At 41.2% G+C, this 24174-nt stretch overlaps 1 protein-coding gene across 3 annotated transcripts; it reads right to left on the bottom strand.

Moving 5' to 3' along the window:
- Positions 1 to 752: 752 nt before the first annotated feature.
- Positions 753 to 23848, bottom strand: ZNF19 (zinc finger protein 19). Of its 3 annotated transcripts, XR_009596190.1 has the most exons (6): positions 23811 to 23848; positions 21428 to 21491; positions 18692 to 18818; positions 18023 to 18136; positions 15070 to 16903; positions 753 to 8244 (listed from the first exon to the last, which is right to left on the bottom strand). XR_009596190.1 is itself a non-coding variant. In XM_015100533.3 (5 exons), exons 2-5 carry the CDS (start codon positions 21458 to 21460, stop codon positions 15816 to 15818), a joined length of 1362 nt encoding a protein of 453 aa, XP_014956019.2. In that variant the 5' UTR covers positions 21461 to 21491; positions 23811 to 23848; the 3' UTR covers positions 13317 to 15815. The 3 variants fall into 3 exon arrangements, 2 of the variants coding, with proteins under 2 accessions (XP_014956019.2, XP_060254001.1); XM_015100533.3 differs by lacking the exon at positions 753 to 8244 and having other exon boundaries at positions 13317 to 16903; XM_060398018.1 differs by lacking the exons at positions 753 to 8244; positions 21428 to 21491; positions 23811 to 23848 and adding an exon at positions 21170 to 21401 and having other exon boundaries at positions 13317 to 16903.
- Positions 23849 to 24174: the final 326 nt, after the last annotated feature.

Here is a 24174-nt window from a genome sequence, read left to right as displayed (position 1 = left end):
GTATTCTTGGGCTTCCCTAGTGGCTCAGCTTCCCTAGTAAAGAATCCACCTGCAATGTGGGAGACCTGGATTCAATCCCTGGATTAGGAAGATCCCATGGAGAAGGAATACTTCACTCTGGTATTCTGGCCTGGACAATTCCATGGACTGTATATCCATGGGGTTCGCAAAGAGTTGGACAATACTGATCGACTTTCACCTTCACTCTCAAAGCTCAGCTACAAGATTCTTGACTGTGTTAAGGCTTCTGATGGCCATAGCTGAGTCCCAGCATCCCCCTCAACTTAAAAATGCCAGAAGCATGAAACGAGTGAGCATGGCTGATTAATCATTAATCTATTGAGGTGTATTACTGAAGGGGAAAGAGTGGGGGATTTTAAGTGAGATAATCTTGAAGTAAGAACCAGATGCCAGATATAGTTCATTAATAGAAATCCTCATGGTTCATTGGCCTAGTACAAGGAAAGAGGCACATCTGTGGGTAAGCTGATGATTTATCATGGCTTGATAATTATGCTCTGCCTATTAATTATGATAAGCATGATAACTGGGAATGATTAGCTTTATGTGATATGCATGATTTAAAAAATATGTCCTGTGCAATACTGATCACTTCAATTACTCCTGTGAATGTTTGTGGGGACTGGAACCTAATGTGAGTTGAAATGTTAATGTGTATGTAATATCAACAGGTTGATGTACATACTTATATATATAGGATACATAAATGATTCATGATTATACATATCATATACTATGCATGAGAAGACATATATATTTATTTACATTAGTGGAAGGGCACAAATGCACAAAGCACACCATAATATTAGTTTTTAGATGTCATTTTTAAATACTCACACAGTACTTAAAGATAGTGTAAAATGTTCCATAAGCAAGTTGTTCAGGGAATCGCTGAAGTAGAGTTCAGCTTTGGGTGTTGATGGAGGGCTGGAGCATCTTCCTTGAGTCTTAGGGAGAAATGTTATTTTCCTTTTCTGTTTTAGAAGAACAAACTAATAAATATACAAAGATTCTTCATTTTAGGAGGTTCTCTATAATAATGCTTGTTAGTGGTATAAGGACCACAATTATAGGAAAATACAGAACAGATCCTCTTTGTCAAATGATAATAAATGAGTAATCGACAGTTTGTCTTCCAATTCATGTCACTGTTAAGAGGTCCCCTACAATAATGCTGTTAATAGATCCCCTACAAATACTTTGGCCACCTGATGCAAAGAACTAACTCATTGGAAAAGACCCTGATGCTAGGAAATATTGAAGGCAAAAAGAAAAGGGGATGACAGACGATGAGATGGTTGGATGGCAATCACCGATGAGATGGACGAGTTTGAGCAAGCTCCAGGAATTGATGATGGACAGGGAAGCCTGGCAGAGAAGGCAATAACAACCCACTCTAGTTCTCTTACCTGGAAAATCCCAAGGGCGGAGGAGCCTGGTGGGCTGCAGAGTTGGAGTTGGACATGACTGAGTGACTTCACTTTCACTTTTCACTTTCATGCATTGGAGAAGGAAATGACAACCCACTCCAGTGTTCTTGCCTGGAGAATCCCAGGGACCAGGGAGCTTGGTGGGCTGCCGTCTATGCAGTCTCAGAGTCGGACACAACTGAAGCGACTTAGCAGCAGCAGCAGCAGGGAAGCCTGGTGTGCTGCAGTCCATGGGGTCGTAAAGAGTCGGACACGACTGAGCAACTGAACTCAGGATAAACAAGTTTAAACTTGTTTAAACTCAGGATAAAGCAACAAGTACTCAGGATAAACACTGGCTAAGAGGTTATAATGTTATACTTCGTTGTTTTACTATATGAAGTATTGGGACCACTGATAAAATTAGGAATGAGAGGGTTAATGCTAGTACACCTCCTATTTGTTGTAAATGGATCACAGAATTGCATATGAAAATAAAAAATATCATTCTTATTTGATGTGAGGGAGAGCACTGAGGAGATTAGGTTGAGTATAACTCTCTGGGTACCCTAGAAGGTCAGGTGAGACTAGTATTAGTAAGATTAAGATTAGAAATAGGAACAAGGTACTCAAGGTATCTTTAATTGTGTAGTATAGTATAGATGAAATGTGATATTGTTCATTCAGGATGAGATCCATTTTGGACTATTAGAGCCTGTTTCATGAAGGAATAATAGGTGAAAAACTGCTAAAGCTGCAATAATGAAATGCTGGGCTGGATGAAGCACAAGCTGGAATCAAGATTGCCGGGAGAAATAGCAATCACCTCAGATATGCAGATGACACCACCCCTATGGCAAAGAGTGAGGAAGAACTAAAGAGCCTCTTGATGAAAGTGAAAGAGGAGAGTGAAAGAGTTGGGTTAAAGCTAACATTCAGAAAATAAAGATCATGGCATCTGGTCCCATCACTTCATGGCAAATAGATGGAGAAACAGTGGAAACAGTGGCAAACTTTATTTTTATGGGCTCCAAAATCACTGCAGATGGTGATTGCAGCCATGAATTAAAGGATGCTTGCTTCTCGGAAGAAAAGCTATGGCCAACCTAGACAGCATATTAAAAAAGCAGACATTACTTCGCCAACAAAGGTCCGTCTAGTCAATGCTATGTTTTTTCTAGTAGTCATGTGTGGATGTGAGAGTTGGACTATAAAGAAAGCTGAATGCCGAAGAATTGATGCTTTTGAACTGTGGTGTTGGAGAAGACTCTTGAGAGTCCCTTGGACCGCAAAGAGATCCACCTTTGGATCTCTTTGCAGGACTTCAAAGGAAATCAGTCCTGAATGTTCATTGGAAAGACTGATGTTGAAGCTGAAACTCCAATACTTTGGCCACCTGATGCGTAGAGCTGACTCATTTGAAAAGACCCTGATGCTGAGAAAGATTGAAGGCAGGAGGAGAAGGGGACGACAGAGGATGAGATGGTTGGATGGCATCACCGACTCAGTAGACATGAATTTGAGTAAACTCTGGGAGTTGGTGATGGACAGGGAGGCCTGGCGTGCTGCAGTCCATGGGGTCACAAAGAGTTGGACATGACTGAGTGACTGATCTGACTGACTCAGCTATTTGATAGGGCTAGTAGATCAGTAAATGCATTGTTAACAATTTTGATTAATGGGTGGGATTTAATTAATGTTGGTCATTAGTGTTACTACAGTTGGGACACGATTTTTCAAGTCATTGGCTATGATTACATTGCATGTAAGACTAGTGATGACACACATTATATTTGCTTTAAGTATTATTTTGGTAGTTTTGTAGGTTTTTCTTCAAACCCTTCACAAATGTATTGTGGGCTTGGGTATTTTAGACTGAAAAATTCCATGGACACAGGAGCCTGGCGGGCTACAGTCCAGAACCAGACACAACTGAGCATGCACTTCTATGGGTTAGTAAAGTGGTTGTGTACTGTAATAAATTTTGGCGTAGTGTTTTGTGCTTAATGATTTTTAAAATTTGTTTAAGGGGAATATATTTAATAGTTTTAAGGGGAATGTTTAATACTGTTTGGTTATACAACAGCTATGTCTACTGAGCAGTATCCTGAGGTTTGAGATTCTAATAAAACCTTCTTACGTATACTTCTTTCATGTTATGATAGAAATGCAAATTAAAACCACAAAGTGACATCCATTCACGTACAATAAATGGTCATAATCAAGAACAAACAAAGATGTTTGGCAACAATGTAGAGAAAATGGAACCTTTACACATTTTTTGTGAAAGTGTAAAATGGTGTGGACAATATGTACAATAGTTTGGCATTTCTTCAAAAAAGGTAAAATACAATTTGAGTTTGGTTTAAGAACTCCATGACTAGGTATATGACACAAAGAACTGAAAACAATTGTTCAAACAAAAACTTATAGATGAACATTCATAGCAGCATTGTTGACATTGGCCTAATGGTAGAAATAATTCAAATAACCCATCAGTGGATGAATAGATAAGTAACATAGGGTGGATCTATAAAGTTCCATATTATTCCGCCATACACAGAAATAGAGTAAAATGGTGCATCTGCTGTGGAAAAGAATACAGTATGGTGGTTCATCAAAAACATAAATTAATGTATGATTTGTCAGTGCCACTTCAGGATATACATCCAAAAGGTTTGAAGGATGGAGTGAAACAGATATTTGTACAACCATATTCATAGCAGCATTACACTCTCCAAAAGGTGGAAGCAACCCGTGTCCATGATACATGAATTGATAAGCAAAATGTGATATATACACAAAGGTATATTATTTAGCCTTAAAAACTAAGGAAATTCAAACACATGCTACATCATGTATAAGCCTTAGTCATTATGCTAAGTGAAATAACTTGGGCATAAAAAAATTATATGAATATTATATGAATATTATATGATTCTACTTCTATGAAGTATTCAGAGAAGTAAAATTCAGAGACAGTAGAATGCAGCTGTCAAGGGTTAAATGGAGTTAATGTTTAATGGATGCAGTTTCACTTGGAAAAACTTAAAAAGTATGGGAGATGAATGGTGAGGACACATTTGAACAATGAAAATGTAGTGAATGTCATAGAACTATATACTTTAAATGGTTTAACTGGTTAATGTTATGTTCAATAGATTTAATCACAATGGAAAATGTGACTGAAGTATTGACACAAGTTACAACATGCATGAACACTGAAAATACCCTAGAAAGAAACCATATAGAAAAGGCCACCGAGATCATACTCGTCTTGTGTGCTTTAAATCCATCAAGGTTGTGAAAATGAAAGTCTCAAGATCACTTCCAGAAAAAGAAAACTGGATCAGAATGGAAAAAGACATTTTCATACTTTGGGACAAGTGATAGAAGTGGGCTTATAGATTGTATCAGAAGGTAAAAATCATAATGATTTCTCATACTGGGGTTACAGGGGTGTTCCCTGGGACAGTGTCCCTTTTGGGGGTAAAACACAAAGGAAATTATCATTTAAACTGGCGTATGTGGCAAATCAGTGATGACTGGGAAATGTGAAGTGAAAGTTGCTCAGTCATGTCCAAGTCTCTGCAACCCCATGGACTATACGCTCCATGGAATTCTCCAGACCAGAATACTGAAGTGGGTAGCTCTTCCCTTCTCCAGCAGATCTTCCCAACCTGGGGATAGAACCCAGGTCTCCCACATTGCAGGTGGATTCTTTACCAACTGAGCCACAAAGGAAGCCCAAGAATACTGAAGTGGGTAGCCTATCCCTGATATCCTGAGCTACCAGGGAAGCCCAGGGAATGTGAACCTACAGATAAAGAATACATTATACTGCTACTTCAAGTTTTCTATATGTTTGAAGTTAGCGGAAAGTAAATAACTTTTCAAAACAAACACGTCATCTACTTTTCTGACATGGTATTAAGACATCAAACTTCATGATAGGTGCCAAGCCCTACCCACATTCAGCTCTCCTAAAATGGTTAAGTTGATTACTCTTACAGGAACCCAAATATTATTAAGAGGTACTGTGGAAAGATTATATTAGTAGCCACTATGTCTTGGGTATTGTGGATGACTTAGAATGTGGTAGAAATAATGAGATTTTTGAATTAACAATTTTCCACATCAAACTTCCAAAATTTACAAGTAATGCATAAATTTAGTAAAGCTGTATGCTACAAAAGTAATACACAAAAGTCAGTTGAGTTTTTAACACACTAATAAAGAAGTATCAGAAAGAAAAATTAAGAAAACAATCACATTTACAACTGCATCAAAAATAAAATTTTGATGTAAATTTTGGTGTAAATTTAACCAATGATGTGAATGAAACACTTGCACAATGATAACTGCAAGACAGTAATAAAGAAGCTGAAGAAGAAATAAACAAAAATATTCCGTGATTGAGCAATGGAAGACTGTTGTTAAAACGTTCCTCCAGCCAAAGCAGTGTACACATTCAATTCAAACACAATTAAAATGGCATTTTTCACAGAAACAGAATTAACAATTCTACCACGTGTGTAGAACCAAAAAAGACCTGAAAGAGCCAAAGTGATCCTAAAGAAGCACAGCTGGAGTCGACTTACTCCCTGACTTCAAATTACACTACAAAGCTTCAGGAACCAAAACAGTGTGGAACTGGCACAAAAACAGGCACACCCACCAGAGGAACAGAACAGAGAACCCAGAAGTAAACTCAAGGACATACATTAGGATCAAGTCCCCTCAATAAACTGATGCCCAGGAAACTAGATACTACCCACCAAAGAAAGACACTGGAAACTGTCCACACCACACACAAAATTACCTAAAAGCCACAATTTTCCACATCAAGTCCTTTTCTGGCTCCTCTGAGAATGGATCACTGCCCCCTACCCAGGAGTCAGCCGCATACAGGAAGCTTCACCCCACTTTTTCTTTGCCTTTTACTCCTACAGCAGTGCCTCCCAGCAGGTCTTGAAAACACTGAACTCCTGTCTGCACATGTGAGTGTGTCCTGAGGAAACTGAACTTCTGTCTGAGTTAACTCAGCCAGGCACAGGAAGTCAAAGCCCTGGTAAATCCTGAGACAACCAAGCTCCTGTCAGCTGCATGGAATCAAGTCCTCCAGATGAACATGCAGGTACCTCAAAAGTCAGAGAGGTAGACTTGGCTCTGCTTGCTGGGAAGTGCAGGCTTCAACCACTCAAACCTGTCAGTGATGAATCCACCAGGTTTCAAAACTCAGATGGAGCCAAAAATTCCATGACAAGCCACAAATGGAAAGAAAACGAATTTCAAAACACTTACCTGATAAAGAATTTGTACTCAAATTATACAAACAACTATAGAACAAACAGCCCCATTAGAAATGGCTTTATATCTGACCAGGAGGGAGACCTACTTGGCCAATGAAGATAGTAAACAAGCATATAAAAATATGTTCAGTATCACATACCATTAGGGAATTACAAATTAAAACAATGAGGAAGTACTGTACAACTATTAAAACTGCTGAACTAAAAAAATAATAATAATAATACTACCAACTGATGCAAGTGTGAGGAACAACAAACTATCCTTCACTGCTGGTGAAATGGATATACAGCTACTTTGCAAGACATTTGGGAAGATTTTTGCAAAGCTATACAAATCTCACTGTGGAAAACAATATGGTAGTTCCTTAAAAACTTAATATATCAATTTCACTCCAGTATAAATACCCAAAATATTTGAAAGCAGAAACTGAAACAGATGTTTGTACAACCATTTCACAGCAGCATTATTCACAAGAGACAAAGGTGGAAGGAATTCAACTACCCACTGACAGATGAATGAAAAACAAGATATGGTACAAATGAATAAACACAATGGGATATGATTCAGCCTTTAAAGTACTTCTCAAACATGCCACAACGTGGATGAAGCTTGAAGTCACCACACTAAGTGAAATAAGTCAGTCACAGAAATACAAATATTGTACAATTCCACTTACACAGATATCCAGAGAAGAAAAAAATAATGTTGTTTCCAGGGGCTGAGGGCACCATGTTAACAGATAAAGAGTTTCACTTGAGAAAGATAAAGTTCTGGAATGGAGGGTGAGGATATTTGTACAACAGTATAAAGGCAGATAATGCCACAGAATTGTACACTTAAAATGTTTAAATGGTAACTGTCATGTTATATATTTTTAATCACTATAGAGAAAAGTGAATTAAGTACTGATAATTGTTACAATATGGATGAACACTGAAAACATTCTCAGTAGAAAAAAAGCCATATAGAAAAGGCCACCCCAGATCACATGTTCATCTTGTAGGCTTTAAATCCATCAAGGTTATAAAAATAAGGGAAAATCCAAGTAATCATTCCAAAACAAGAAAACTGGATCAGAATAGAAAAAGTCATTTTCACACATTTGGACAACTGTTAAAAGTTGAAGTGGGCTTGTGGATTAAATTATAATGTGGAACCACAGAATTTCTTGATTGGAGGGTTATGTGTCATTCTGAGGAGAGAATTTCTATTGTGGGTAAAACATACTACAGTATTCTGTGTGAAGTGGCAAATGTGAATACTTTTTACTGCTGTGAAATTTTGTTTGAAATTATTAGAAGGTAATTTACTTTTCAAAACAACCATGTCAGTACCATGCCAGAAAAACAGAAGACCTTAACTCTGTTATAAATGAGACTTACCTAGATCCAGTTGAACCAAAATTGTGATATTAACTGGCCTTGTAGGGGCCACATGTTAGTAAGACATATCATAAGAAGATTACATTAGGAGTCACCATGTCTTTGGTATTATGGATGACCTGAAATACAGTAGAAACAATGGGATTTTATTTTTTTAATAATTTAAAAAATAATTTATTTGGAGGCATCGGATCTTAATTGTGGCATGTGGGATCTACTTCCTTGACCAGGGAACAAGCCTAGACTCCCTGCATTGAGAGCAGAGTTTTAGCCACTGAACCACCAGGAAAGCCCAACAGTGGGATTTTAGAATTACAATTTTCTACTTCACTCCATGTTAAAAAAAATTGTTGGAATAAAATTCAATAAAGTTGCAAAATATAAAATTAATATATAAAAATCAGCTAAGTTTCTATGTACTAATAACGAACCACAAGAAGGATAAATTTAAAAAGCAATCCTACTTATAACTTCATAGAAAAGAAAAAAAATATCTAGGATAATTTTAACCAAGGATATGAGACTCCTACTTGTACTTGGAAAACTATAAAGCCCTGATTTAAAAAATGAAAGAAGACACAAATAAATAGAAAAATATTCTGAGCTCATGTACTGGAAGAATTACTATTACTAAAATGTCCATTCTACCCAAAGCCATCTGTAGATTCAATGCATTCTTGATCAGATTTTCAAAGGCTTTTTTCATAAAACTAGAAATAATCATCTTAATATTTGTATGGAACCACAAAGGACCCTGAACAGCCAAAGAAATCCTGAGAAAAAAGAAAACAGCTGGGAGTCAGAAGTCTCCCTCCGACTTCAAACTATATCATGGAGCCAAGGTAACAAAAACAGTGTGGAACTGTCACAAACACAGATGTGCAATAAAGGAAAAGAATACAGAGCAAGCCCAGCAAAAAAACTCACATGCAGATACTTAATTCATGAGAATAGGGCCAAGAACATACAACATGGACAGTCCCCTGAAAAAACATGGTGTTAGGAAAACTAGACATTATACACCAAGTAATTAATTAGAAAACACATGCAATGAAATGAATATAGACAAACTTTACAACTTACACCCAAACTTACCCCAAATTGTCCACAGACAAACTTAAATTAGGAAACTATAAAAATTCTGAAAGAAAACATTAAAAAAAGAATCTATATGACCTTGGATCTGGGGATAACTTGAACACACACCACCAAAAGCCTATTAACAAAAGAGTTAATAATGTGGATTTTATAAAATTAGAAACTTCTATTCTGTGAAAGATCTTATTCAGAAAGCCAAAGACAAACCACAAATAGAAAGATGTTTGCAAAACACATATCTAGTAAAGGATTTGTTCTCATTTTGTCCTAAGAACTCTAGAACAAAAAACCTCATTAAAAATGGGCAAAGATCAGAACAGACTCCTGGCCAAAGAAGATATGCAGAGCAGAAATAGGCACACAAGAATACACTAACATCACAAAAACTGTTGTTCAGCTGGTAAGTCATGTCTGATTCTCTGCAACCCCATGGACTGTATGTAGCCCATCAGGCTCCTCTGTCCATGAGGCTCTCCAGGCTAGAATACTGGAATGGGTTGCCATTTCCTTCCCTATCACACACCATTAAGTTCAGTTCAGTTCAGCTGGTCAGTCGTGTCCGACTCTTTGTGACCCCATGAATCGCAGCACGCCAGGCCTCCCTGTCCATCACTAACTCCCAGAGTTCACTCACACTCACGTCCATCGAGTCCATGATGCCATCCAGCCATCTCATCCTCTGTCGTCCCCTTCTCCTCCTGCCCCCAATCCCTCCCAGCATCAGAGTCTTTTCCAATGAGTCAACTCTTAGCATGAGGTGGCCAAAGTACTGGAGTTTCAGCTTTAGCATCATTCCTTCCAAAGAAATCCCAGGGCTGATCTCCTTCAGAATGGACTGGGTTGGATCTCCTTGCAGTCCAAGGGACTCTCAAGAGTCTTCTCCAACACCACAGTTCAAAAGCATCAATTCTTTGGCGCTCAGCCTTCTTCACGGTCCAACTCTCACATCCATACATGACCACAGGAAAAACCATAGCCTTGACTAGATGGACCTTAGTAGGCAAAGTAATGCCTCTGCTTTTGAATATGCTATCTAGGTTGGTCATAACTTTTCTTCCAAGGAGTAAGCGTCTTTTAATTTCATGGCTACAATCACCATCTGCAGTGATTTTGAAGCCCCCCAAAATAGAGTCTGACACTGTCTCCACTGTTTCCCCATCTATTTCCCATGAAGTGATGGGACCGGATGCCATGATCTTGGTTTTCTGAATGTTGAGCTTTAAGCCAACTTTTTCACTCTCCACTTTCACTTTCATCAAGAGGCTTTTTAGTTCCTCTTCACTTTCTGCCATAAGGGTGGTGTCATCTGCATATCTGAGGTGATTGATAGTTCTCCCGGAAATCTTGATTCCAGCTTGTGTTTCTTCCAGTCCAGCGTTTCTCATGTACTTTCCATAGAAGTTAAATAAGCAGGGTGACAATATACAGCCTTGACGTACTCCTTTTCCTATTCCATGTCCAGTTCTAACTGCTGCTTCCTGACCTGCATACAGATTTCTCAAGAGGCAGGTCAGGTAGTCTGGTATTCCCATCTCTATCAGAATCTTCAAAAGTTTATTGTGATCCACACAGTCAAAGGCTTTGGCATCGTCAATAAAGCAGAAATAGATGTTTTTCTGGAACTCTCTTGCTTTTTCCATGATCCAGCGGATGTTGGCAATTTGATCTCTGGTTCCTCTGTGTTTTCTAAAACCAGCTTGAACATCTGGAAGTTCACGGTTCATGTATTGCTAAAGCCTGGCCTGGAGAATTTTGAGCATTACTTTACTAGCATGTGAGATGAGTGCAATTGTGTGGTAGATGGAGCATTCTTTGGCATTGCCTTTCTTTGGGATTGGAATGAAAACTGACCTTTTCCAGTCTGTGGCCACTGCTGAGTTTTCCAAACTTGCTGGCATATTGGGTGCAGCACTTTCACAGCATCATCTTTCAGGATTTGAAACAGCTCAACTAGAATTCCATCACCTCCACTAGCTTTGTTTGTAGTGATGCTTTCTACAGCCCATTTGACTTCACATTCCAGGATGTCTGGCTTTAGATTAGTGATCACACCATCATGATTATCTGGGTCGTGAAGATCTTTTTTGTAGTTTTTCTGTGTATTCTTGCCACCTCGTCTTAATATCTTCTGCTCTGTTAGGTCCATACCATTTCTGTCCTTTATCAAGCCCATCTTTGCATGAAATGTTCCCTTGGTATCTCTAATTTTCTTGAAGAGATCTCTAGTCTTTCCCATTCTGTTCTCTTCCTCTATTTCTTTGCATTGATTGCTGAAGAAGGCTTTCTTATCTCTTCTTGCTATTCTCTGGAACTCTGCATTCAGATGCTTATATGTTTCCTTTTCTCCTTTGCTTTTTGCCTCTCTTTTCACAGCTATTTGTAAGGCCTCCCCAGACAGCCATTTTGCTTTTTTGCATGCTTATTTAACTTATATGCAGAGTATATCATGAGAAACGCTGGACTGGAAGAAACACAAGCTGGAATCAAGATTGCCAGGAGAAATATCAATCACCTCAGTTATGCAGATGACACCACCCTTATGGCAGAAAGTGAAGAGGAACTAAAAAGCCTCTTGATGAAAGTGAAAGTGGAGAGTGAAAAAGTTGGCTTAAAGCTCAACATTCAGAAAACCAAGATCATGGCATCCGGTCCCATCACTTCATGGGAAATAGATGGGAAACAGTGGAAACAGTGTCAGACTCTATTTTGGGGGGCTCCAAAATCACTGCAGATGGTGATTGCAGCCATGAAATTAAAAGACGCTTACTCCTTGGAAGAAAAGTTATGACCAACCTAGATAGCATATTCAAAAGCAGAGGCATTACTTTGCCTACTAAGGTCCATCTAGTCAAGGCTATGGTTTTCCTGTGGTCATGTATGGATGTGAGAGTTGGACCGTGAAGAAGGCTGAGCGCCAAAGAATTGATGCTTTTGAACTGTGGTGTTGGAGAAGACTCTTGAGAGTCCCTTGGACTGCAAGGAGATCCAACCCAGTCCATTCTGAAGGAGATCAGCCCTGGGATTTCTTTTGGAAGGAATGATGCTAAAGCTGAAACTCCAGTACTTTGGCCACCTCATGCTAAGAGTTGACTCATTGGAAAAGACTCTGATGCTGGGAGGGATTGGGGGCAGGAGGAGAAGGGGACGACAGAGGATGAGATGGCTGGATGGCATCATGGACTCGATGGACGTGAGTGTGAGTGAATTCCGGGAGTTGGTGATGGACAGGGAGCCCTGGCGTGCTGCGATTCATGGGGTCACAAAGAGTCGGACATGACTGAGAGACTGAACTGAACTGAACAGAGGGAAATACAAATCAGAATGTGACAGTACTGCACATCTGTTAGAACTGCTAACCTTCAAAACATGACAGTATCTGTCGCTGGAGGGGGGAAGAACAGGACCTCTACTTCTCTGCTGGTGGAGTACAGGTACAATCATTTTGAAAGACAGTTTGGAAGTTTTTCCTTTAACTAAACAAGTCTTACCATGGATATAAAAATCAGACCTCTAGTATTTAGACAATTGTTTTGGAAAACTGTGTGCAAACAAAACTGCCATAAATTATATACCTCAGCTCTATTCATAATGGCTAAAAGCTTAAAGATATTAGGATGTTCTTCTGTAGGTGAATGCATTAGCATATTGGGGCACTGACATGTGAAGGGCAAGAGCATATGCACCCCCAAATATGCCTGTTTAATCTAAGAATTATTTTAGGCTGATTAAGTTTTTAAACTGCAAACCCATATCTATAAATCCATCAGAAGTTACCTTTTTACAGAGGGGACCTCAGCCAAGAATGAAGAAAAGTATAGGGAAAATCATTTTTCCCATCCTACATAGGCAATGGAATACTTTAGCTATTGAAAGAAATGAACCACAAACCCAAGCAGAGACAAAGATGACTCTACATATATATTGCTAAGTGTTAAAACATAAAATAACATAATGCAGGAGACAACAAACAAAATAATTTATTTTGGGTTTTAAGAATTGCTATTCGGAAGACAGACTGAGGTAACCCTGAAAAGTGTTCTTGGTGAAGGGTTCTTGTTTTATCCCAGAAATATTCAGAGATGAGACAGAGAAATCAAGACAGAGAAAGCAAGGATTTATTTAAATTAAAGTACACTCTCAGTGGGAAGAGCAGACAGGCTCAGGTGAATAGCTGCCCTGAGTTTTTTTGGCAAGCCAGGTATGTGGAACATAATATTCACTGGGTTTGGGGGTCATGTTCTCTGATTTTTATTGCAGCACCATCTTCCTGGAGGGAAGGACTTTTGTCCTTATTTAGCATTGATCAGAAATGTCATGGCATCAGTGCAGGATGGCCACTTATCTGCAAGGCTTATTTTATTGTAGTGAAAGCATAATGAGCGAAAGGTTACATTCAGACACCAGATACTCCTGCATTTTCCCACATCTCTTTGTTCTGCCTCCAGGACACTTATCTCCAAATGTATGGTTTCCAGTATGGAGGTTCCAAGGATCCCCCTCTCCTCTGCACAAGATGCATAGCTTCCTGCCATCTGGCCCATGCTCCCCTTTCTCTGCTCATATCTAGCTTTTGTTGTTGTTTAGCTGCTGTCATGTTCGCCTCTTTGTGACCCCATGGACTATAGCCCCACCAGGCTCCTCTGACCATGGAATTTCACAGGCAAGAATAATGGAGTAGGTTGCCATATCTAGCTACCTTCCTGTTTTAAGAAAAAGATTCTGGAGGGAGAGAGACAGGGACTTTTAAAAACAAAAGTCAATGAGGCTGATAAAAGTGGCCTGACGACAGTCATGACTGACTCTGTTGGAAGTCTGAAAATGTTCGTCCTTAAAGAATCACCAGTTGTTTCAGGGTAGAGGTAAAAAAAAAAAAAAGTTGATAGATTTTCATGAATTACAGTATAAGAAGCCAATAAGTAAATAGGCTGTCATGAGTTTCTGGCAGATGTGCTGAAAGACTTCAACGGGTGAAAAACACAAACAAAATAAACCCTAAAATACGGAAAATACATACAGACCAACTGACCATCCTCTGGCCCTTTCTCCCTGCTAGTTCTCCTCTCTGTGTTCTGGGACGTCAAGAAATTAGGAAGAGTTGTCTGGCAGCTCCCCTTAGACCTGACTGCACCTAGTGTCTTCACCTCCCCTAAACATGCCCCACCCATCAGAGACACCATGCCAGAGGGAGCCTCAACAACCAATGATCCAATGTGTCAACCAACAACCAATAATCCAATGTGTCAACCAACAATGTGTCAGGGCTTTTTTGATTACAAGGGACTAGACACACTCAAGTGAAATAAATATATTATAGATGATAGAAAGCAATCTTTACAAGAGACAAGTTGAAGAGTGGGTTCAGAGGTGTCAGATCCAAGGGATCATATAGTGTGCGACCTGGCCCCTCTCTGACTGTCAATCCTGCTGATTGCCTTACGGTAACTCCACTCAGGCAGTCTCTCACCCAGCACCTCCAGGATGACACAAGCTCAAAGCCCATTCTACTGGGAATGGTTTCTCCTTCACTAGGGTTCAATGAAACTCATGATTTGGAATGCCTTTGGTCTGGCTTGGATAACATTCTCGCCCTCATAGCAATCATAGCAATCAGAGGAGAGAAAATGGAACTGGCTAGACATGCATCATATACCCATCTTCCAGATGGGTGGAGTGTGGGATCAGCCCTCTGGCAGCACGTGAGATGTAGCTCCCTAAGGAAAGCTGGGGTGCTGTACTTGGACATGTGGGCAGATTCTGGCTCGGTGAAAGCAGCATATCCCACTGCACAGCACAGAATCTGAAGCAGAAGGTAAAAAGGGATTTATTTAGTCAGTGGCTATAGCTACCTGTCAAATGCTCTTGCTATCCAGCCACAGCATGTTCTTCCATTTGCTGAAGAGCAAGGATGATGATGGTGGTAAACTCCAGGCTCCAGCCTTGAACATCAGGTTCTTGGATCTCAAGAGACTGGCTCAGAACAGGTCTTGTGCCCTTGCAAGGCCCACAGACCTGTCTTGTTCCTGGGAGGTGGGAGCTCAGGATTCAAGCCTACTCTGGGCCGCATTAATCAACCACTCCCCCAAACAGCTCATTTTTCCAGCCTCTTCTCCCTGTGCTGCAAAGAATAGACACCAAATGCTAAGGGTGTAAGGAAATCCTTGCTCAATGAAGTACTGGGAGTTTCAAGGCTTGTTCAATACCATGGAATTCATAACTGGCAGGCTTTCCAAAGTCCACATGGGTGCACATGGTTCTCCAAACACCAAGAAGCCTTTGAAACCATCCATTAGGAGGCCGCATTGTTCACATATCTTTGACTCTCAACAAGTACCAATGTCAAAAGTTTGCAACAACTGGAAGGTGAAAGGATTACAGGGCCACAGTCTGCTGTCTGGTTGCTGTGGCCAGGGCCACGCTCAACATTAGGAGGGTTATTAATTCAGTTTGGGATTCTAACTGGACTATCCTGGGTCATCTACTGACATATGAACCAACAGCTATAGCTTGAGGGAAAGAATCTGCAGCTAAGCGGGGCCTGTGTCACACATTCTACCCGAGTGGAAGATAGAAGGAAAGGAGATATAGTGTACTATTACCAGTAAAAGGGGGTAAAGAATTCTGGGAGCCCAAAACAACCAACATCCAGCACAGGCTTCTCTCCAGGGTGGACACAATCTAGCTGGGAAGATGTCCTAAAGGTTTTTTCATACTTGACATATTCACAGGGTTTCTTTCTAGTATGGACTATTTGATGCTGAAGCAGATTTCTTTTGCTAGTGAAGACTTTTCCACACTCATCACAGGAGGTCTCCTGAATATGGATTCTTAGATGCCTTTTCAACTGAGCCTGAGTACTAAACACTTTTTCACAACATATACAGTCAAAAGGTTTCACCTCACTGTGGACTCGCTGGTGCCGAGTTAGTTTTGTACGGAAATTGAAGGCTTGCCCACATATTTTACAAGAGTAAGGCTTTTCCCCTGTGTGAATGCGCTGATGCTGACTAAGATGAGAAGTCCTTCCAAAGCTTTTGCCACACTCATTACACTCATATGGTTTCTCTCCAGTGTGGATTTTCTGATGTCGCAGAAGTGGTGAATTACCAACAAAAGCTTTTCCACACTCATTACACTCATAAGGTTTCTCTCCAGTGTGAATTCTCTGGTGTATAACAAACTCAGAACTACTGGTGAAACCATTTCCACACTCCCTACAGAGATAGGGTCTGTCCCCGCTGTGGATTCTCTGATGCCTGACCAGATTTGCATTATCATTAAAGGCTCTCCCACACTCTTCACACTGATAGGGTTTCTCACCGGTGTGGATTCTCTGATGTCGAACTAATGAAGAATTGCCATTAAAGGCTTTTCCACACTCATTACACTCAAAGGGTTTCTCCCCAGTGTGGATTCTCTGATGTCTAACATAGTAAGAAAAATAGCTGAAGCATTTCCCACACTCCTCACATCTGAAGGGCTTCCTATCATAGTGGATTCTCAGAACCTTTCGTCTAATATTTTTCACTGTGGGGATTTCCTGGTGTTGCTCCAGTTCACATGTTTCTAGGAAGCTGCTTTTGTTAAGAACATTCTTCTGTGGCCCATGAGACATCATCATGTCTCTTTCTTCAGAAATTCCCCATGTTGGTGTTAACTCACTGTCCATGTGGGTCCTGGCATCTGACATAACAAACAGAAAACAAAAATGCCACCTGAGAATTATAGCAAAAACAAAAAAATATTGAAAATTATAGTGGTTACCCCTTATCTGCAGTCCCTCTTTCCATAGTTTCAGTTTCCATGTCAACCACAATCCAAAAATATTAAACGTAAAGTTCCAGAAATAAATAATCCTTAAGTTTTAAATTGTGCACTGTTCTGAATAGCATAATGAAACCTAGCACCAACCCACTCCAACCAGATGTAACTCATCCTTTTGTATATGCTACCTGCCTATTAATAAATAGCTGATTCAGTTATCAGATAGACCTTTGCAGGATTTCAGTACTTGTGTTCAAGTAACCCTTATTTTGCTTCATAATGGCTCCAACATGCAAGAGGAGTGACACTGGCAACATGCGTATTCTCTTACTGTGTCTAATTTATCACAGGTATGCATATATTAAAAAAAGACATGATAGATACATAGCTGATTTTCTGTACCCAAGAAAGCAGACCCCACAGTTACAAAGGTCCTGGAGTCAATCCCCTGTGGATACCCAGGGATAACTCCATAGGGTTTGATACTACCTGCAGTTTCAGGCATCCACTGGGGATCTGAAAACATATACCCCATATTTAACTATCCCTGGTGGCTCAGTCAGTAACGGATTTGCCTGCAATGCAGGAAACCTGGGTTTAGTCCTTGGGTTGGGAAGATCCCCTGGAGAAGGAAATGGCTACCTACTCCAGTACTCTTGCCTGGAGAATTCCATGGACAGAGAAGCCTGGTGGGCTATAGTCCATGGGGTTACAAAGAGTTGGACATAACTGAGTGACTAACACTTTCACTTTCACAACAGAGATTTTAGAGATTACTAAACTCCCAACATCAGCCTGCTGTTCAGTAAGGCTAATAAAATGAAAGTGTCAAATATTTACAGGTAGAGAACAGTTGACAAGGAAATAGATTTGAGAATTATGAGATGCATTAATTGGGAATATGTGGAAAAGAGTTATGGTTGGTGGAAATGGTTTTGTATTTGCCTACTTTGAGAAATCATCTATTTAAATCCTTCACAGCATGGTTCATTTAAAACATACTGCTCTGTAAAGCTCTATAGTCACCACCTCACTTACTTTTATAGATGTCTCTGGTCCCCTGTGCAGGAGGATTATCCTGTGTCTCCAGGCCTACAGGCAAATCCCCTCTCTCTAGAAGTGAGACTAACTCAGGTTTGGGAACTGGGTATCCTGAAAAGGGTAGAAAATGGCACCTGTCAGTCCCGTGTCTGCTGTGTCAAAAGAACGAAAAGCTCAAGAGTCTCAGTGAGACTAGAACAGATCCACAGTAAAGGGCTCAGGACTGGGGAAAGCCAAGATTTTTGCTCAAGTGGAAAATGAGCATTTGTGATCACTTCCTAAAACCAGACCCACGAGTAAGTTAGTGATCCTGAGGGACATATGCAAACAAAGGGAAGGGGTCATACCCTTCCCTAGACTACAGGGAGACAAAAGTAAGGTGAAAACTTATCTAACAACAGACAGTACTTACCCTGCAGAGGCCCTGGGAGGATGGAGCATACTCATACCAGGTGAAAACAATTCCCTACATTGGGACCAAACTGACCCAAGACTTGTTCCTACCCAATAACATCTCAAGTGGGTCATTTGGTCTCAGTCCCAGGACCATGGAGGGTATAAGAGATAACTCCCCGCTTTCCACACCACACCCCTGGCTGATAAAGAGGGGAAAAGGAAGGAAACAGGAAAGCACAGATCTGAGCACCAGGAGAAAAGTGGCCTTACCCAGGGATGTCAAGTTCCCATAGATCTCCAGCATCACACTTCTGTACAGGGCCCTCTGTGCAGGAGAAAGGCCAGCCCATTCTGTCTGGGTGAAGTAAACAGCCACATCCTCAAAGGTCACCACCTCCTAAAACAAGAGGTTCCTGCTATGCCAGAGCCAATTCCCTGGCTCAGAGTGTGGGGCACAAGGGACAGGGATAGTGAGCTGATTGTTAAATGACTGTTGCTACAACAAAAAGTCTGGAACTTCTCTCACTAAAAGTTAGAACTTCCATTTGGACACAAAATTTATTCTCATGAAATGTAACATCATGTTTTGAAAACCCTGGAAAGTCTCCCATGAATTAAAATCCCTAGAGCAAAATCTCTTTGATTCTATAAAACTTTCAATCTTTTATTGTTGCACCTACAAGTAAACAGTTAGCTTTATCTCTTCAGACACCCACTCAGAAGTGACACTGCAGGACCAACCTGTTCCCCCTTCATTGCCCCAAGTGCCCAATCAATCCATATGTTCCCCACGCATGCTCATTCTACCCCAGACCTCAAGTTCAAATGACAGGAACAGAGTCATGGTTTGCTCTGATGACTGGCCTCATCCGACCCTCATCTCCTGCTTGAAGAAGGGGTTGTGCAGCCTGTGCTCAAGAATGTCCAGCAGAGAGAACTCAGTGCTGCATGGGACAGTGTATTCTGCTTCCTGATGGGTTTTCCTAGGAGAATACGCTTCTGGAATCAAATTGCTGCTGGGTAGTTCTTTTAACTGTTTTTCTTCATACACCTCCAAAACCATCTGTAAATGTTTCTGTCAACTAAGTATCATGCTTTTTCAATAGCCACCCTTTCCCATCCCTGACGGCCCCACTCTACCTTGCCAGAAAGCTCAAGATCTGGCTTAGAATTTTTATTCATTCCCCAGACTTTGGTATCAAACTTGGTTACCTGAATATGCAGGGAATGTCCTCCCACCTTTCAATACCTCAATTGACTCTGCAGATCTCGTCAGCACTGTCACCATCTAACACCAAATGCATCCACTCTATCTGCCTCCTGCCAAACTGGCTCTATCTTCAATTCATGTAACTAACCAGCACAGTGAGTGAAAGTGTTGTTTCTCAACACAGAAATAGTACAAATTTCATCCCAGTCTCCTAAGTTAGAAATCTGAAATTCATCCTGGACTAACTTGCCCTATTCACTGCTCATTTCCAATAAGCAGTCAGTAATCAAATCCTGCCAATTTTATTTTCTAAATATTTCTGGAATCTGATTCTTCTTCACTATCATACAATCAGTTCACTAATACCTGCTAGGGATACTTAACTCCAATTCTAGGCCTGTCCTGCATTGAATCCTTCCTCAGCCAGCTATACAATCATGGACTTATAACGACAAACTGACTTAGTCAACTGAATGACTTCCTTGAATGAGTCATCATGAACTACAACAATGGTTCTCAAGGCGCGGTACCCCACCGCACTAGCAGGATCACCTAGGAACTTGCCAAAAAGGCAAATTCACAGGCCCTATCTGAGACCAATCTGTGGTTTCATAAGCCCTCCAGGTGATTCTTATGCACAGTAAAGTCCAAGAACCCTGGACTACAGAATAAAATCCAAGCTCAGGAAACCAAGCTCTATCAGGTAACAAATGATGAGGGGAAAGCACAAGACTGTACAGAGAAACTAGCTGGGAAGCTCTGCAAACAAAATCTAAGAAAAGGAATGACAAACCCTGAAGGAGGTCAATATAAAAGATGGGACAAATGGAAGAGAAAGTAGCCAGAAAGAGTCAGACTCTGAAAATGGCATCAAGGGAGAACAGAGTCAACAATTACTCAGCAACCTAGAAACTGAGTGGTCAGGATTGTGACCCGGTGATACCAGTAACTGACAACTTATGTAAGATCAGAAGATGGGAGCAGCAGGGTAGACAATGTCAGGCAGAGGGACAAGCCAGGTATCAGAAATCCAGGACAGGAACCTGGGATATGGTTCATAGATGCTGAGTTAGTAGATAAATAAGTCCCAGGAATAAGGAAATAGTTAAGGAACACCCAGCAATTCATCAGTCTCAAAAAGTGAAATCAACTCAAGAAATCAATTTCCTTATCCCATATATGTATTTAATGTTCACTTCACAGATGAAGTTAAGGTGCAAAGAAGCTAAGTGACTGGCTCAAGGCCACAAAGTCACAGAGGCTTTACAGGATCCCTAACTTGAGGTGTTTTGTCCTAGTGCAGATTTTTCCTGTCATAGCCCCCTGCCTTGATTAGCCAAGTCAACTTCTGAATAAATGGTACAAGCTCCCTTTTTCTTGTATTCTTCCGGCTATCGCTCTGCCCCTGCTTCCCAAGAACCTTGTGGTCTCCCTGATCTTGGTTACTCCCACCGTGTAATGGACACCTATAATGCAATCTGAGTCCCTCATTCTCACAGGGCCCTCTGCAGGAGGAACCACTAAACCTGGAAACCCACCAGCTCAACAGAGATCCTCAGAGTACAGGATACTATCCTTCTGCATCCCTGGACCCTCTACGCAGCCACTGTTGCTGGACTTCTGGCTGCTCATTCCTGCGTCATCAGCTTTCCCCCAGCATCCAGTCCTACTGAAGAGAGTCAACAAGGGTCTTCCGACTGCTTTGGCTCTAAGACTTCTTGCCAGAATCATCTCTCATCCCCCTCTTTCTTCACATCAGATCTCTCCAAGGCTGACCTGAGGGAACCACAGCTCACCTGGTGCCAGACTTTCAGGGGCATGACAGCCATTATTGGGCTCTCTCTCAATGAAGGGCAGGGGCTGAGGGAAGAAGCAAAGAGAAACAAGAGTGAGCCGATCCAGACAAAGGCTCTTTTTTAAAACAAATCTGCCAATAACAGCAACAACCATGTACTAAATGCCACTGAGTAAATGGTATATGAATATTTCCCCACAATATGCCATGAGGTTTGAATTCTTAGGAAATTAAGATTTTGAAGGGTAAGTAACTTGACCTTGGGTACCAGAGCTTGTACTCACCAACATCGTGCAACACTGTCTGTCCTAAGACATGAGAACAAGGGAATACGAATACACAAAGAGCAAACAAGCAATACATCAGAAAACTCAAAGTAAACCCTATAAGAAGGAACCTAGACCTTTATTTTTAAAAATAAAATTTTACTGAGAAACATAAATGGTTAAAAAAAAGAAATATGTTTTTGGATGATAAATATATATCCACTCATTCAATCACCTCAATAATTCTTTAAACCTTTTTTTTTTTTCCCAAATAAGAAAACAGTCTAAGAAAATAATTTTCTCTATGAAGGTCACTCAGCCAGTGGATGGATGAACTTGGATCCCAAACCAGATGGGCCTGATTTCCAGAGGCCAAGCTTTTAATAACTACATCAAATTGCTTCCAACAGTAATCCCAACAGGATTTTTTCTTTTAGAACTCAATAAAGGGATTCTACGGCTAAAAAGTAGATAAAGGTAGCGCCCCAAATCAGAAAAATCATCTTAGAGTAAGGTTTCCTTTTCTTGATCTTGGGGCACACATCTTTTTTTTTCACCACCCTCTTCTAGGACCCAGTGATAACCAGAAACCAATTAGCAAAAGACCATGAAAAGACCACTTCAACAGGCAAAAATGTCTGGGTCACTACTTTAATTATATCATCCCCTACAGACACTTTGTATTCTTGCTACGCAATCATATCCTATCAAAAAGCCAGGACTTTCCCAAATGAAATTCACTGCATGCGGCCATCTCCTGCTAGCCTCATCTCTGTGCCACCCTCTTTTCTTTTAGTTTAGCCACACTGGTCTTCTTTCAGCTTCTCTATTATGTTAATTCAGGACCTTTGTACCTGCTGTTTCCTCTTCATGAACCTCTCTTCTCCAACCTTTAGAACCTTTGTAACTGACAGACTGTGTGCAATACTTTTCAGAAGTCGGCCCTCTGTTCATATAGGTAACTGCCAGCTCACCACAACCTGTCTCTACAGACCAGATGGGGCCCCAGGTTACACACTTCACTAGCACTGGATTCTCTTTCTTGTATACCACCTCTCTCAGTTTAAGACGCTGTGTTTTCTTTATCCAACATTTATCTCAAACTTATTTCATTCCAGGCCGAGTCTGAGACACAGGACAAACAGTCGAGAAAGAAGGGTGTGATCCCTTCCTTCATGGGGCTTAAACTAAAAGAAACAGAAATAAGAATCAAAGATCCTCAGAATTATCTTTAAAACCACAATCGTGACTAGTGACAGGGATACTTTATCCTAGAAGCGGAGGCTTAAGAATAGGAACTACTTAAGTTGAAAGGAAAATCTTTCCAAAGTTAACAGTATGTGCAAAAATATGTTCTTGAAGTGAAAGTCCAAAGAATCAAGGGAATGTGCTTAAGACGAAGGTGAAGAAGTTGTAAGAGGTCAAGTCCTGCAAGGCCTTGTGCACGTCAAGAATGATCGCACTTGACTAACAGAGGACTTTTAATTAAACTGAAAGGTCCCTGGGAGAGGGGCCCACGGCCCTCTCATTCGCAGCTGCATCTTGGGAACCTAGAACAGCAACTAGCATTTAGCGATTCAGTTAATAGTTGCTAGGAGAAGGCAATGGTAACCCACTCCAGCACTCTTGCCTGGAAAATCCCATGGATGGAGGAGTCTCATGGGCTGCGGTCCATGGGATCACTAAGAGTCGGACACGACTGAGCGACTTCACTTTCACTTTTCACTTTCATGCACTGGAGAAGGAAATGGCAACCCACTCCAGTGTTCTTGCCTGGAGAATCCCAGGGACGGGGGAGCCTGGTGGCTGCCGTCTATGGGGTCGCACAGAGTCGGACACGACTGAAGCGACTTAGCAGCAGCCCAGGGAGCAGGGGAGGCTGTGGCTGTGCGAGATAAAACGGCGTCTCCTTTTCATCCACAGCCTTACACAAGGCGGCCGCTAAGGACTGGGGCGAAGGCACCGAGGGCCGGGCCGGCGGGCGCGTTAGCTCCCCGGACCAGGTGGCGCCGCCCGACTCCCTCCACCTGGACACGAGGGACTAAGCGGACAGCCTTCTCCAGGGTGAAAGGTGTGCTCCCAGCAGGCTCGCTGAGGCGACACAACACAGAAACTCACCTCAAGAAAAGTGCAATATGTGGTGTGACCGGAAGTGCGTCACTACGTCGGCCGTGGCACCCAAGTATCGCGAACTTCCTCTCTAGGAAGCCAGAGCGCACGTCTCTGTGGTCCCTGGCTTTCCTCTCCAGGCCCGCGATTTTAACCGGCGACAAGAAATAGAAAAAGCTTATCGTTAAGCTAATCTCTAGCTGAAATTTAGAATTTCCTTCAATTTTGTGTTGTCGAGGACCACAACAGTATCAGCAGTGCCTTGTGACTTTGTCAGCAATAGGAATCCCACGTTTTCATATCACATTACAATTGCAGTTACAGGGGAACTTCGATTTCATGCACGATCATTTTTGCCTTAGCCGACCAAAAA

The sequence above is a fragment of the Ovis aries genome, chromosome 14 (genome assembly GCF_016772045.2).
Source record: "Ovis aries strain OAR_USU_Benz2616 breed Rambouillet chromosome 14, ARS-UI_Ramb_v3.0, whole genome shotgun sequence".
Taxonomy (NCBI): domain Eukaryota; kingdom Metazoa; phylum Chordata; class Mammalia; order Artiodactyla; family Bovidae; genus Ovis; species Ovis aries.
The sequence above is the reverse complement of the archived record's forward strand: the minus strand, read 5'-3'. Positions and strand labels throughout refer to the sequence as shown.

Coding starts and splice junctions, on each gene's coding strand:
- ZNF19 (XM_015100533.3), bottom strand. CDS start 21,460: ATGGCTGTCATGCCCCTGAAAGTCTGGCACCAG. Junction 18,819..21,427: donor CCCTGAAAGTCTGGCACCAG/GTGAGCTGTGGT, acceptor CTCTTGTTTTAG/GAGGTGGTGACCTTTGAGGA. Junction 16,904..18,022: donor GACCAGAGACATCTATAAAA/GTAAGTGAGGTG, acceptor TTGTTATGTCAG/ATGCCAGGACCCACATGGAC.